The 16,672-nt window shown below is 42.8% G+C and overlaps 1 protein-coding gene across 3 annotated transcripts in view; it reads left to right on the top strand.

Annotated features, from left to right (window-relative positions):
• ANKRD44 (ankyrin repeat domain 44) overlaps positions 1 to 16,672 on the top strand; it is a 295,573-nt gene that overhangs the window by 200,830 nt on the left and 78,071 nt on the right. For all 3 annotated transcript variants that reach the window (XM_084779451.1, XM_084779452.1, XM_084779453.1), the window contains 3 exons: positions 7,976 to 8,090; positions 15,324 to 15,406; positions 16,541 to 16,604. In XM_084779451.1, coding sequence (XP_084635577.1) covers positions 7,976 to 8,090; positions 15,324 to 15,406; positions 16,541 to 16,604 — 262 coding nt within the window. The remainder of the gene's footprint in view (positions 1 to 7,975; positions 8,091 to 15,323; positions 15,407 to 16,540; positions 16,605 to 16,672) is intronic.

Here is a 16,672-nt window from a genome sequence, read left to right as displayed (position 1 = left end):
TAAGACCCTGCACTTGCTGGGCAAGAGCTCTTACTCAGTGAGCCATCTCCCCAGCCCTTGAACTTTTTTTTTTAATGTGATTTTGATGCTATATGAAATAAAAAGTTGCATTTCTTATTAGAGCAATCTCCACTGGCAGAGACAAGACAGAGAGAAGACAGCTTTAAAAAAAAAAAAAAAGAAAATTTAAATATGAATATCTTACCTGCATGTATGTACGTGTGCATGTATGTATGTGTACTATGTATGTGCCTGATACTCACAAAGACCAGAAGAGGGTGTTAGATTCCCTGGAACTGGAATGACAGGTGGTTATGCATAGACATATAGATGCTAAGAAATGGACTCTGTTCTCAACCGCTGAGCCAGCTCTTCAGCCCTGAAAAGATTTTATTACGAGCTGCCTTTTTACCAGCCTATCCCTCTGCTGGGCCAGACCTGCGTCTCCTCCAGTTCAAAGTTTGACCCAGCCTCCCTCTCCCACCCCAGTGTGCGAACAACACTCCTGGGGGTCGGGAGCATTGGCTGCCTTGACTTCTCCCTCTGTCTAACTTTGAGTTTGCTGCATGCTAAGGTTAGGGCAAGAGTGGAGGAGAGTCTTCAAGCTTATCCACCATTGACTGGCTGGTATCTCACGTGTAGGTGAGCTCAGATCCCCAGGCCTGAACTGATGGGATGCAGTGGCTGTAACACGGAGCTCAGCAGAGGGGCTGCCTTTTCACCATCCCAGGAGGAGGAGGCACTGTTATCAGATGCACTACAAAGATAAAGTGAGGCAGAGCATTTGTCACCGGGGTTTTCTGAGCAGCATGTGGGGACCAGGGGTTGGAACACAGTCTAGCATTGGAGAGCAGCCCCTTGGCCACCACGCGTACATATACATCTCCCAGAAGAACAGTGCTACTCAAAGGTTTCCTCTCAAACTTGAATTCAGTTCAGAGTTGCCTGTGCTTGAGTTGTCCCCATTGATGGGCAAATTAGTACTTTTTTTTTTTTTTTATGTCTCTGCTTTTATCGCCTTTATGAGAAGTGTCATTTCTTCCATTTGGCCTTTCTGGGCATTTGAAAACTGGCCTTAGGGAGCAGAGGAAGGTCTTTTCTGTCTTCCTGTTTATTTATTTCTTCCTTCTGGAAAAAAAAAAATCCTGGTTTTGCTGAGACCCCGCCTCCCCAGAGGCTCACACCCAGGCCTGGTATCAGTCCCCAGAGCTTGTCACAACCCACACGAACTGCCCTGTGTTGTGGAGCTTTGCGGCACCATCATAAGGTGACACAGTTGACCACGCCACTGGGCAATGCCCTTTGCGTTTTTGTTTGTTCTGTTAGATCGCTCCCCTGTTCTGCCTCTGTAGTGCGTCTCTCTGAGTCTGCCCTCCAGCCAGGCTTATCAAAGCCACGTGAAAATCTGGTTCCTCCAGCAGCATTCAGCTTTGGGAAGGCAGTCACTAAAACAGGTACAAGACTCACAACTTTTCCTTTCCCGGTTAAAAACCAAAGTGTACTTGGGCTCAAGTCACACTGTCTGTTGTTGCAAGCCACTCTGTCACAGCGAGGGAGGGATAGGAACAAGAAGATGACACCGTGTGGGATCAGAGGCATTTGGTCCAGCTATTGGCACAAGGCAGCCGCCTCAGATGCTGTCCAGGAAGTTGCAAAGCTGCCTGAGACACTGCTGGTACAAGCTCTCTTTATTTTTAAAGCTTCTCAAAGGATACTAGCATACAGCGACTCAGTATGAGATGTTTGACCTTTTGGCTCACAGACCTTCAGAGGCAACGTTAAGATGCCCATTCTTGGGTATGCAAAGAAAAGCTAATTTCAGATGAATGCCGATAGTCCCTTCAAGCCTGCCGTGCGTGCATGCCTTGAATGTGCTGAAAGCTTATTTTACTTACTGTTCACCAATGATTAGTTTGACACATTTAACTTGCAACCTTCAGGTGAATGGTAAAGACATTTAATGTATACTCTGAGCAAGGCTTAAAGAGTTTCAAGTGGGGATGTCTGCACAGTGCTGATAAAATAAAAACCCACTCGTCCAGAGAATTTACTTTAATAGAAACATATTTTCAGATATAAATGCGAAGTCGCCCTTATTTTTCTATTATTATGCTCCTCTAAAGTACATTTTAAAATGACAGAAAAAGCACATACATATGTACATACATGCATACATGCATACATACACACATATTATATAAATGTAATTATCCTTATGTAGCTTTAAACTGATATAAAATGACAGCATCGAAGAGAAACCTTTTAGACTCAGACCAATGTGTCATTCTTACCCTTGCTGATATTTTCATCTTCTTTCTCTACCCAATCTGAGGGTGGTAAACGTAGGCCCCAGCATGTCTTCAGAAACCCTTGGTGGCTCTCAGCTTGGGAGGGTGTGTGGTGTGCGGTGACATCCAGGCAACGGCCTCACTGAACTCTGCGCATTGCCTTCCTTGTCTCCCTATGTCGGACCCACCATTGAACTTGTCAGGCAGACCACAGCTTAGGTCCTTTGATGGGCACATACACTCTGATCTGTGCTGGGGTAACCATGGAGGCCAAATGGCAGCCCAAACCACTATCAGCTCACAAAAATGAATTGATCTAAATAGCCTTTAAAGTGAGGTCAGAGTGAGGCATCTCTCTAGACCCTACAGGATCACAACTATTAACTTTGTCGTTTTTACTGTTATAACCAAATAACTGTACATTTACGGTAAACCAAACTGAAATCATTTAGGATCTCACTAACCAGAGTTTCTACTGACAATTTGGTAAAAGTTTTGTAATTTTCTATTTATGTATAGCTAGATACACTAAGAGAGGTGCATAGTTATTATGTTTACACAATAATAATCATAGTGTGTGTGTGTGTTTGAATAACTCATTCTAAAAGTGAGCACCACCACAGAGAGACACTGATTTGACCAAAGAGCAGTGTTTGGATTCAGGCTGCCGTTGATATTTCTCTGCCATGGTTAAAGGCAAGAAGTGGCTTTCGTAAAACGGTGTTAAGTTGTCAGCCACATATGCACAGGGTTGTCACAACAGATTTATTCTTCAAGTGAGGATCTGGACCCACAAGGCTCTCAGACAGATGGAAGCACCTCAGACCTCTGTGACGAGCACAGCTTCGGAAGCTTTTGCCTCCTTCACACACTTTTGGTATTTTAACTTATTGCAAAGATTGTTATCAACTGCCATATTTCAACGGTATACCTGTCCAGTAAAAAAAAAAATTATTTCCTGAGAAAACAATAAACCTTCGTGGTATGTTGCTTGGGATGAGCAAGAGTAGGGTTCATTGGCTTGTTGGAATGAAGGGATGCACAGGTGGGGGAGGGGGGTGCATGGCAATATTTTTACCACAAGACATTGGATCCCGGTCTGGAAGTTAATGCTCTTTTACAGATCTAGGAAGACCATGAGGTAATGCTTGAGGAGCCTTCACGGGTAATGGGCACAGCCTTTCTCAGAAGCTGTGTGTCTCCTGCGTGTTCAGAACCTTTAAAGGTACAGACTTTTGATGCAGCAGTTGTGTGTCTAAAGACGCTGCTGAGAGGAAGTGAGCTGTAAGGGGAGAGTCTCCAGAAAGACGCTTGGTCTTCTGTTCTCCTTACCAGCCAAAATCCAGAAAGAGCCTCTAATGTCTAGACTGGGGACTTGTTAAGTAAGCACTCCAAATTACAGATATTATATAGCCATTTACAGTTATATTAGTGAAAACATACACATGGACATATTTATAAGATAGCATTAAGGGAGAACTCAAGATACAAATATTTCTATACCATATGAGCTTAGCCGTGGAAAATCTACATGTAACCCACACATATGCAAAAGCAAAGATGCACACACATGCACACAGATATGTTCAGATGCACACACACAAGCATGCACACATACAAAAGTGGAAGAAACTGTTCCAGAATACTAACGCCATCTGGGATGATCAGCACATTTATGAATGACTTCTTTTCTCTTTTATGTAATTTATTTGATCATCTTCATCCATAATATGTTGTTTAGAACAAGTATATTTTTATAGCTTGATCAAAGTCATTTATTCACGTATTTTCACTTCTTGTTTTGGCAAATACAGATAGATGTGTGTGTAGTTTACATGTGTATTAGATAGTATAATATTACTATATCCTGTGATGATATGAATGCATTGACTATATCAATATAATTAACAATGAAAATAAGGTCAAAGGTGATGATGGTGGTTTTGGCTTCCCTTTTTCAGTGCTGGGGAGTGAGGGTGACTATTTGGTAGAGCATGGCCATTCACTGAGGCCAGCTCTGTCTCTGTTATCTCTGAGCATGGTCCCATAGCTCAGTAATGTACAGATTGCCATAATGGTGCAGAGATTTGCTCTTGAACAGCACAGCCCGAAGGCCAGCACCTCAAGATTGCTCACCTGTGCGCTGATGCACTGGGCATTTACGTTTTCTTAAGTGCTGTTAATGCACAAACCCCTTGTGATTTACCCTCCTGTGCTATCTTCTGCTTCTCGACTTCACCCTCTTGTTTTCTGCATCCTTCTTCTGGCCTTTATTTTTTTCCTTCTTTCCTGCCCCCCCCCCAACACACTTTTTGTCCTTCTCTTTTGAAACGAGGTCTTGCTAATAGCTCAGGCTAGCATCGTAAAACTCACTATGTAGCCCAGGATAGCCTTGGGCTCGCCATCCTTCTGCTGCAGCCTCCGGCGTCCTGGCATTACAGGCAGGAGCCACCATGTCCTTTAGGCTTTACTTTTTAAATTGTGATCTAGGTCATGCGACTCAGTGGATTTTAGTGTTTTCTCAAGGTTACACACTGTCACCACCTCACACCTCTGGAACATTCTTATCATTCCTAGACTGAGTCTCATTCTCATCAACATTCACTCTCCAAGCTCCCTCCCCAGACCCTGGCAACCACTAATCCACTTTCTGTCTTGATGGATGTTGGAGCCTTTCCCTCAGAGTCACTCTTCCAGGCCTTTGGGGGACACTTACTTTATCAGACAACTTACATTACAACCATGAAAATAAACTCAAAAGGGTCGGCTGTCTCAACCTAGTAGATTTTTCTCAGTGTGGTAAACAATGGGTTAATTTCTTTGTTATCAGACTATGCAGAAAGCCTTTCTTCTTGCAACCAAAATGCAATAAAAGAAAAGTCTTCTGCGTTATTTTTTTTAAATGAATGAAAACACTATAAAAAAGACAAAGGAAGACTAGAAGAAAAATGTTTGCAGCATAAATTACTGGTAAATACACAACCTCTCCCCTCATCCCCGCCCCCAAAGTCTTACAAGCTTTTGAAAATCAAGACATCTAAGCCCACACACAAACACACAAATTTAAAACAATGGGCAAAAGTCATGAAAAAAATGCTTCTTTAGGATAAGATAAACCAATGTCCCTTGATACAGGAGATGATGCTCTGCTTCCTTCATAATAAGATAAATGCAAATGCAAGTCTCACTGGGATGCTGGCTCTCAGTCATCAGATGGCAGATATTCAAAATCATGCATCTGTGGAAAAGAGGCACAATGCTGGTTAGCATGCAAGTAACACAGCACCTTCAGAGAGAGAGAGAGAGAGAGAGAGAGAGAGATGGCAAACCCCCACAAAAGCACATAACCATTTGCCTAACAAATACGAATAGCACGCATACACATGAGATTCTTCACCGCAGTGTTCCTGGTAATGGCAAAATGTTACTTACAGCCTAATCCATAGGGTATGAGTCTGCTAAGCTAGTTCATGCAGGCAGGGGAACAACACAGCTGCGTAATATCAAGGTTATCCTCAAGAAGAGACCGCTCAACTGGAGTTCCAGGATATTGTCAGCGAAGACCCTGTCAGAGAAACACAGGACGCATAAGCTAACACGAATGAAAATGGTTACTATAGGAAGTCGATGAGGAGGAAATAGGAAGGGAAGTGTGTGAGCATGCGTGGCACGTGCATATGCATGTGTGCCTGTGCCTGTGCCTGTGCCTGTGCATGACTGAGTACATCCATGTGAAGACCACAGGTCATCCACTGGTGTCATTCCTCAGGCGCCATCTACCTCGATTTCTGAAGCAGGCTCTCTCACTGGGACCTAGAGCTTATTGATTAGGTTCCACTGCTGGCCAGTAGGCCCCAGGGTTCCTCTGGTCTATGTCTCACTAGTGCCGGGATTGCGAGGGCCCAGCTTTTCACACAGGTTCCGGGAAACAATTTAGGTCCTCATGCGTGCATAGCAACCACTGTGCCGCCTGGGATAGCTCCTAAGCACGAGGCTTTTAAAAAAATATGATTTTGATTTGAGAAGTATAAATATTTTAATATGAATAAAACGCATTAAATTGAATCTAGTTAAACATTTAAAATGGAATCAAATATACTTGATACTGTATATCAAGCAGTACTCGGATAGCTTTTACATAAAGTACTCCCTGTATGCAGGAAATCATGTGGGGAAAGTTTTGTTTGAAAATGGCATATAAGGGGGCTGGAGAGATGGCTCAGAGGTTAAGAGCACTGTCTGCTCTTCCAGAGGTCCTGAGTTCAATTCCCAGCAACCACAAGGTGGCTCACAACCATCTACAATGAGATCTGGTGCCCTCTTCCGGTGTGCAGGCACACATGGGGGCAGAATACTGTATAAGAAAGAAAGAAACCAAAAAGTAAATAAATATTTTTAAATGGCGTATTAAATTGTGTATTCACACAGCCTATAGGATGTGTTGGCAGTTGCTATCTTAAGTACTCAATTGTCTTTCTATTGAAGTAAAATACATAAAACAGAAAAATCCCCATTGCAGCTATTTTTAAAAGAATGAATAGTACCATTAACTGCACTCACATAACTATGCAGCCACTGTCAATAGCATCATTTCTACTTGGAAGCTCTGTGCCTGTTACACATAATACAGCACCCAGCAGCAGAACAGTGCAACCTGCATGTGTACTGGGGAGGTGCCATGGGAAGTCCCCATCTGCCCGGGGTATCCTGGCCAATGTGTTTACTGTGACTCTAATGAGGAAACCATCAGACAAGACCTAGACTTGGGATATCCTACACAACTTGGCTTGGTTTCCAAAGATATTAATGACATGAAGGGTTTTTAATAAACAAAGCACAGAAGGGGATTTATAAGAGATGCTGTCAGCATCCTTGGAGTCTAGACTTAAACAGGAAAACAACTGAAAACTCCATTTGGAAGGCAGTTGAAAAAAGAGCCGTCCATACTGTTTGTTACACAAGATTATAGCAATGTTCCTTTTCTTCAGCAAGGGAAGCATTTGTGTGTGAGAGCATTTGTCTTAAATAGAACACATATATAAGTGAAATGCCACAATATCCAATCTGTTTTTAAGCATTTCTTCAGATAACTAAATAGAACCATTATATTTGTACATACACTCACAGAAAGGGAAAACGTGAAATAGAAAGTTGGGGAAAACAATGCAAAATAAAGTACAACAAAATGAAACTGTTAAACGAAATGAAGGATCATAGGTAAGTAATGTGATATTTTAAATAAACACTAGCATTTTCAGCTTTTACTTCATACTTCTTATTTTACTTATTTGTATTTTAAGTGAGATCATCACACTACACAATTCTTTTTCTGACTTCTCTGCCTCTTTTGATTTGTGTGGGGTAATTTCCATAGTCTCCACAGTTACATTTTATGGAATTTGATGTATTGTTCAGTTAGAATCAGAATATAGTTGGAAGGTTTTAGGTTCATGAGCCAACACACATTTATCAAAAGCATTTCTAATAGACCTCTCTTTCTTCAGACACACGCTGCGACAGTTTCAGATAGTGAGCCATCCCTAGAACGGTCATTTGTATACTGCAGAGCAGAGATTCACACTGGAGTAGAAAGGAGATCAATACTTAGTATTCCCAAGTGGCTGGCAGGATGTGGTACCCAAATCAACCCGCAGCCTTGCTTGATGCTGTATTAAAATCTCTTTCAGGAGGCGAAATCGACTGTGTGGATAAGGATGGCAACACTCCCCTCCATGTGGCTGCGCGATATGGTCACGAGCTTCTGATTAACACCCTACTAACCAGCGGAGCCGACACAGCCAAGTAGGTCACTGGGAAAATGCAGTGGTCTAACTGCCCCATGTGGGGATGCTGCCAAGGGAGGCTGCCCGGCAGTATAGGGCTCCCATTTACCGGGGGTGGGGGGTGGGGGGGGGGTGGGGGGTGTGGGGGGTGTGGATCTGTGCCATTATGTTCAGCTCAGATTACATCTGTAGTTAAGGAAGGGAGTTGTAGTGACGGAGGCAAGGAGGAACCTGTTGGTTTCAGCTACGTCAGAACGAGGTCTCTTCTGCTAGGTTTTGCTGAGGAAACCGTGACGTCATTTTCAGCCAGGGTTTGTAGTATCTCTGCTTGTTTGGTTGTTTGGTTTCTTTGAGACTGGGTTTCTCTGTGTAGCCTTCTCTGTCCTGGACTCTCTTTGTAGACCAGGCTGGCCTCGAACTCACAGCGATCTACCTGCCTCTGCCTCCTGAGTGCTGGGATTAAAGGCGTGTGCCACCACTCCACTGGTAAACAGGAGACATAGCCAGGCGAATTCAAATTTACTCAGAATTTTCACTCAATTAAAAAAAAAAAAGAGTTATAGGGTATGATTGAATCTGTCATGTGGGGAAGTGTGAGGGGCGGGCCTTATTTTGCACTTACTTCCCCCAAAAATATTGAAAGCACTTCTCTAGCTGTGGGGCCGAGTTCTTCAAGGACTTCACGAGCAGTTACCTGCCTGGCATCTTCTGTTGGTCTCAAGTCCCACTTAGGACAAAGAACCATTAAAGGCAGCAAATCAGAGTTCTAAAAAAAAAAAAAAAAAGAAAGACAGGCCTTCTGTGGTGAAATGCTTGCTGTCTATGTTGTCAAAGTCGATGGGAAAGAAGAAACCCAAAGGAGGTGGTGGAAGTTTTTTAAAGGCTTCAAGGCGATGAGCCTTGGGCAGCCCTGGGGGTGTGGTATGGGTGGTGGGGTGTGTTGGATGGGGGGTGTGGATGTGGGTTGGTGGGGAGTGTGAGGGGGTGCTGGAGCAGGGGCTGGGCAGAGCAGATGGTGGCAGTAGCCCGCAGAAGGAGGACAACAGCAGCAGAGATGAGGAGGCAATACTCCTGCTGGGGCTGGGACTCCACGGGCGAGACTTCAGGGAACCACAGTCCACCCCAGGACACTGCATAGAGCTTGGAAACCCAGGTTTGCTGGCCTAGTCTGGGCTCCATGTTTACCTACCTCACTTTAGAACTGTGTCATTTGGAGCCTGTTGCTCAATCCCTCTGTGCTGTGAGAAATAGAAATAATAATAATGGTGCCCGTCTGTAGCTTGTTAGGAAGATTAAATGATTTAATTACCAGGAACGCTCTCTGGTAAGATCTGAATATGTACAGGCTATTTAAACACACCAGAAAAGCTTATTAAAATGATAATCTTTTATGAAAAGCTCTTTGAACAGTGCCTGATATCCAGTAAACTATCAATAAATGTTAAACTGTTATTTTATTACCTAGTATTATGTAATAGAGACAAATTCAAGAGTACCTTAAATGCTTAAATGTAGAGGTTAGCCTTGATCACAGAGGCCATGGGTAGCTATAACTGAATTTTTAGGAGGGAAAGCATACATTAGGAATTCTGTATTTGCCGAATGTGTGGGTATTATAATTACAAATTGAGGAATAAACCACAGTTAAGATGGTTCTTGGTAGCTATGGTGGGGCCACATTTACGATCAAATTCACCAGGAGTCAGGTGTTTTGAGGTGCGTTTTAAGGAACATATAGCTTTGTAGTTACAGTAGTTTGCCTTCACTAATTGTTAGGTTGAGCTAGACTCCAAGTCCTTGCATGCTGGCCTGATGATGGTGGAGGGTCACAGAGGTGCAAATGATTGTAGTCTTAATGCTTGTTACAATGGAGCTTTGCAGCTGGCTTTTAAAAGACTTGGAGAAACTTGCTCTCTGGATCTCCCAGAAGACCGGGCATTCCAGCAGAAGAAAAAAATTGGACAGACATTTGGATGGCGTTGGGAACTGGAAAAGAGGCAGAAACAAGAAAGACCTTTCATGAGGAATGAATCCCCTCTACAAGGACAAACACATGAACCTGTTGAAGCGAGCCCTGAGGCTGCGTGGCCTGATGTGTGGCGGGGTTGGGAGAAATGAGACAGGAAGGGAAGAAGAATGTAGGAGGATCTCATATGTCCTGCCCAAGGCGCTGGGTTCTATTCGGAGGCATTCGGAAGCTATTAAGGAGTTATAAATGAGTGTAGGATGGGTTGTATCTAACCATCCCCTTTGTGTGTAAGGAAGATCCTCTGATAGCCATCCAGGCAGACTGGAGGCTGTCCAGATTGCATACACTTGGCAGCCTCTTGCAAGTGTCCCAGGAAGAAAAGATGAGGTCATAGGCTAAGGATGAGGCTGAGGACCTGCCAAGGAGGGGGGATGATGGCAAGCAGTGTTGGCTGTGCGTGCCTCTCTGAGTAAGAAAAGGAATCCACTTTTAGCCGAGCCCTTCACCTCTCTGAATACGCTGTCATTTTTTTCAGCATCCATCACAGCAGAATTAGTTACCATGGTTACTCACATAATTGACTGTTTCGCATGCCTGTTAGTTGAGTATGTCACCAGAGCAAGTCACACTGCCACTGGGATACAAGAGCACATACTAGGGATGTAGAATCCTATCTTATAAAGCCAGGACTGGCTTCTGAGAAGAAACTGGGTGTCAACCAAGACTGAGATGAGCATCTGCTAATTAGATAATGGTAATGAGAGACTTTCAGGTCCTCAGTGTAGACTTGCTTTCATTATTAGTTGAATAATCAGCATTAGCCCGACTGCAAACTTCTTGGACTTTTGATATTACCCTATCAGTGAGTGTTTTAAAAACTGTAAAGCACATGCATATAGGCAATAGCTTTATGAAAAATGCTCAATTTAGCAGCAGTGTGGTAGCAAATACCCATAAGTGCATACCTAGGCCAGGCACCACTCTAAAAGGGTAACAACCATCAGTGTTTGCGTAGGGTGAGTACTCTGTGGATAGCTCCAGCATACTAGGTCACAGAGCCATTGGGGAGTAGGAACTGGGACCCTGTCCTTGGCCACTGGGGTCCGGAGCTCCAGTGTATCCACATAGGGCCCATTGCCAGTCTGATAACTCATGTGGTAGTGACTAGGATTGCTCAATGTCAAATCACCATTTCTGTGGGATTGCGCTGGCCAAGCTGCTGACTCTTGAGGGTTCAGTGTGTATTGAAAGAAGAAAGGCCTTGCAGTGGTCTAGGCAGTGTAGTGGGGCAACAGGCCCAGCACCAGGGGCAATGGCTCTCACTCTACCTAAGCCACCTTTTGCTCATGCAAAGATCTCAGTGTCCTCATCGCTCCCTAGGCTGAGATACAGTGTATGTCTCATACAGCCAATGGTATGTCTTTCTCATAGGCCTCTGACAACCTATAACCAAACTATGACACACAAACACAGGGTCATCTGATGTGCAAGTGCCAGCTCTGAGGTTTGGCATATGCAGGATGAAACAATTGTCATTCAGATGAAGCCAAATATGCTTTAAGTCTAATGTTTACATTATTATTGTTGTTGTTGTTGTTATAAAGAAAAGATTCTCCCAGAAGACTTTTTAGAGCCCAAAGGTGTTTAAGAAACATTCCAAGAAGCAGCAGGAAAGACAGGGGCCAGGACAGAGCTTGGCTCTCAGGAGGACTGCAAAGAGTTCACTGAGACTCTTGATTCCCTGCGGATTGGGCAGTGGCCACTCAGAGGAAACCTTGGTAACCGTGTTAGAGTGTTTGGACTACCCAAACCACGGAAGACATATGTAGGCCGCTGATGACAGGAACGAGTCTTAGCGCCATCAGCTACAGCCAAATGCCTGAGACAGTAGCTACAGTGACACGGATAGCATTCCGTAAAAGGTTTGATTTTTATTTTTTTAAACGGGAACAATTCAGGTAACACCATCATAAGGCGATTCCGTCCTAAGGTAGGGAACGTGTCTTGCCCACTCAGTGAAGGAGGATTTAGAAAGGAGGAGGTTGAAAATGCTAGCAGGTCATGGTTCACTGTCTAGCGGGCCAGTGAGACCTTGCAGCTCCCTATGAAGCTAATACCAGTCATGCGAGTAACTGTGTGCCAGCTCCTTCGCTTCAGGCTTTGTGTGCTTTAGCCCGGTGAGTCCTTCTAGTTACTCTGTGGTGTAGACACCGTAATTATCTTCAAGTTCCTGATGGTGCAGCCACTATGTACTTGCTAAGCTCCACGTAGTTTGCAACTAGGGAGACTGGCACTTGGAGTTTCTGACTCCATCACCTTAAACAGTGTCCTTTACCACAGAGAGTGAAGGGGACGTTCCAGGATGCCCTGGGTACAGGGAAGGAGCAAACTCATCCCCTCATACCAAGAGGAAAACTGAAAAGACACCAATATTCTTCTGGTCCCCGAGCCCTTTCACCTCTGGAAGCATGCCACAGGAAGACCTTTCAGACCTCATTTATTTTGGGATAGCTGAGTAGGGGATGCTAGCTAACTACTAAAGTACAGATAGCTAAATACAAATGGCCTCCATTAATTTTATGACTTGCCAAATAGATGGCAGCAATCTAACTGGAACTGGCCTCCTCTTTGCTGTGACTTACACACTGTTAACTTTAGGGTTATTGGATGTTTTTATTCTCGGTGCTCCCTGATGTATACTTGTGACCATGGCGGCCAAGCCTGGGCTTTCCCTACTAAAGACTTCAAAGTCCCTTCTCTGCAAGCAGTCTTGTTACAATAAAGGGTAGCTTTCTTTCCAAATGTTTAAATCCTTTCTACAGGATTCAGAGATTATGAATTTTGCCCCCTTTCCTTGATATATAATTTGACTGTTTGGGCCAGTGTTATATTCAAGTTCAAATACCAATCACAACGGCGCCTACACTGATCCCTTCAAACCCTGCACCGAGATGACACGTCTCTAAGTGGAAACAACATGTACTGTAATTAACAGAATGCTTGCTAGATAGTCTAAACTAGAGTAGTTTTATCTCTTACCTTCCTAAGAAGCAGTGAAAATTTAGTTAATGTATATTGTGATGAATTACTGAAAGTGGAAAGATTGATCAAAAGTATTGGTAAGGATGTTTATAGAATATAGTATGCAATTTTACACTGTTGATTTCTGTTTTATCTAGTTTCTTATAGATGCTGATGTTATTTATCTAATTAATTCTAATTAATGCTTGCTCTGTACTAAATATAAAATATATTTGTCACAAAATATATTCATTATATACACATTGTAGGTATATATACGTACATAATTGTAAAATATATGGCATGTATTCACACATATGTGTATACATATTATATCTTTACAAAAATATATTGGTAATACATTTGTGTGTATATACATGTATATATTATTTGTCTTATAAAATATATTGTATATCTATGTATATATGTATGTATATATTTTTAAAATGAGGTTCATTCAGAAAATTGTAAGAAATGCAGTCTTGATTCAGACACATTTCTTTAGAGACAAAAATATCATAGAAATTATTCTATACTTTTATATATTCTATACACTCTACATTCTCTCTCAAATGTCTAGAAATATTTAATCATGTGTTTTCCCCCTAACCCTCCCCAAACAAGTCAAATTGTTGCATGCTAATCCCATTAGCTGTTAGTTTCATTTAGTTAGATTTATAGCATCTCATACTCTTTACAAAGATAGCTTGTTTCTATTAAGCCAAGTGGGGACGATATAAATAGTGGCACAGACAGGAAACCTTTCCTCCCCTCCTCTGCCTCCTACTTTCCATGAACATCAAGGTGGTCATTTATGCAATTGCTTTTTAGACTCTTGTAATGGGGGTGGATAAGTGATGAGAGAGGCAATTACAAACAGTTCTCCTCCACATGATGTTGCCCAGAAGACTGGAAAATTGCATCTCTTGATGGATGCCAGCTATTGGATACACAGGGCTGGAGATCTCCATATATGGAAAGGAAAACTAACAGAAAGTTGAAGAAAACACCAACAAACAGAAACCAGCATGGAAAGAGAAAGAGAGGCTCAATTGCTCACACTTTCACTTTGTAAAACACGGAAGACCTAAGTGTCTGTGGCTGTGTATCTTTTTTCACACATTCACACACATGAGAAGTGACAACTCCTGGGATGGAAAATAAAGTATTTATAACCCAAGTCTGACACATTCAATCATACGTGTTTCTTTATGAAGCATGAAATCAGAAAATGGGCCGCTGTGCTGCACGGTTGTGTGGGGAGGACTTTCACAATCTAAAATGTGCTGTGTGATTTAAGTGGGCCGCCGCATGAAATGTTCATGGATACACAGCAGCCCCAGATGATGCTGTTGGTTAGGACGCAGGTTTGGGAGGGCTTTGGGTCTTTGTGCAAAGAGAGGCAGAGAGGGAGAGCTCAGAGGCGCACCCGTTGTCTGCCCGCCCTTCCAGGATTTTCCTGAGGACGGGCTCTTAAGTCAGGCTTAAGTCCTTTTCTAGATCCTTCTTGGAATCCCTTTTAGGGGAAAACATGCTAGGTTTAGGAAATCTGTGCTCAGTGATGTTCACTGCTACTGTATCTTCTGACTGGTATAGTGATGTATGTGGGTCAGCGCACATCAGCGTAGGCCAATAGGAATATAACTTTTTGCCTAACAAAAAGTTAATGGTTATTTTTTTAAAATCTAATTTTACTTCTAATAATACAGGCACTATTAACTCTTAACAAAACACAGACACATATTAGGTCAATAGTAAATATTTATTGCATCAAGGAAAAAACTAGGTTGCTTTCCTCACTGGAGGATCATCTTGCTCAGCACTGTTAGCTCTGGGCCAAAGCACGGTATCTTAGGCTCAGAAGTGTTGAGCACGTAAATGAGTGAGAGAATAAATGAATTAACAAACGGACAAATGAGATGTTTAACAACTAAGCTGAAAGAAGGAATATGGTATATAAATGTTTAACATATATATGTTCTGAATATGAAACAGATTTTTTTTAAAAAAATGTGTATATATGTCCATATGTACTATGCGCACTTATGCATACATACTTATGGTTATGGGCTTTAAATTGGTGTGGAACCAAGAGCATGTTGTTTTAAGGCAGAAAATGGCGTGTAATTACTTACTGAATGGAAAGATGACAGATTTACTTCAGGGGTGCTTGTGGGAGTTTTCCATAGAGGACTGGCAGAAGGGAAATTGCTCTATGCATCTATCTCAACGTCTTTTACTGTGCGTGATTGTTCTTCTCAGGTGTGGGATCCATAGTATGTTCCCCCTACACTTAGCTGCCCTAAATGCCCACTCTGACTGCTGCAGGAAGTTGCTGTCATCCGGTAAGTAAATCCACACCAGCCATCAGGCCTGACATGTCCTGTCTGTGAGCCTCGGTGGCTGGCTGAGCTTGGCCATGGCTTTGCCTTAGCAGAGTGAGGGGGTTCCGTAGCCTGCCTGCACGACACAGCTCCTGGTGGTCCCTGAAATCACAGCTGTTTGGGTGCCAGTGTTTCTGTGTAGAGTGAGAGTCTTGTCCGATTTTCAGTGGTCCAGTTTGGTTGTGGGGAGTGGGAACCTTAAGTCACAGAAGGAAAAAAAAATCCTTGAGCTTTAAATTGGTGCGTTAACATTTAATACTTTTCAACAAAAGAAAACGGCCCCATCTTCAAGATTTCAATGGTACAAAATACCTTGGGCACTGAAACATCATCAAGGCAGACCTCTTCCAAGAAGGTTTAATTTTTATATATTTTTTTTAACGCGGAGCTGTCTGGAACCCAAGATTCTCTCTGCTTTGGAGCTCTGCTGACCTTCCTTATCTCTGCTTCTGCATGTCTCCACATATTAAGACGTCCCTGGGCTTTCTAAAGTGGCAGAAGCCTGCAGGGTGAAGGTTGTTTATGAATTAATTCATTAGCTATCCCAGAGGCGTATTTCTTCCTCTAAGTACTTTTTCTATGGCGGATTCTGTTTCCACTGCTTTTGGCTTAAAAATAATCCCTGCATGAAAGCGTGTTTCCCACATCTTAGGCCCATGGGAAGGTTGGGATGCACTTAAGGACGTTTCTGTCCCAGCCTGTCAGGACTGCTCCCCTGCTTTCCATGCTCCTTATATGTTCGGTCTGCCTGTTCCATTGCCTTACTTAATCTCAAATTGATTTCATAAATTTCTATCCCGGGATTGAAAAATGGGCCTGTGGTTCACGGAGAGCTGAATGCAAATAATAAATAAATAAATAAATAAATAAATAAATAAATAAATCCTTCTTTGACTTCATGGTGCTTCCTATAAAATTGCCGAGCTTGAGCAGTTACCGCTGGTTTCCATGACAACCTCTTTCTGACTACAATTGCTTGCGTTCTGGTTTTCCTACTAACTGATTTTTCTGTCTCTGCAATGTTTCCTGTGGTTTAACTAGGACAAAAGTATAGCATAGTGTCCTTGTTTAGTAATGAGCACGTGCTGTCTGCAGGCTTTGAAATAGACACCCCAGATACGTTTGGAAGGACGTGCCTTCATGCCGCTGCTGCAGGGGGGTGAGTACTTCTGAATGCTGGGTACCCCGCAACTAGATGACTTCATACATCTTAGTTGACATAAATTG

This window comes from Acomys minous (genome assembly GCF_964271855.1).
Source record: "Acomys minous genome assembly, chromosome: 4".
In the NCBI taxonomy this organism is placed as follows: domain Eukaryota; kingdom Metazoa; phylum Chordata; class Mammalia; order Rodentia; family Muridae; genus Acomys; species Acomys minous.
The sequence above is the reverse complement of the archived record's forward strand: the minus strand, read 5'-3'. Positions and strand labels throughout refer to the sequence as shown.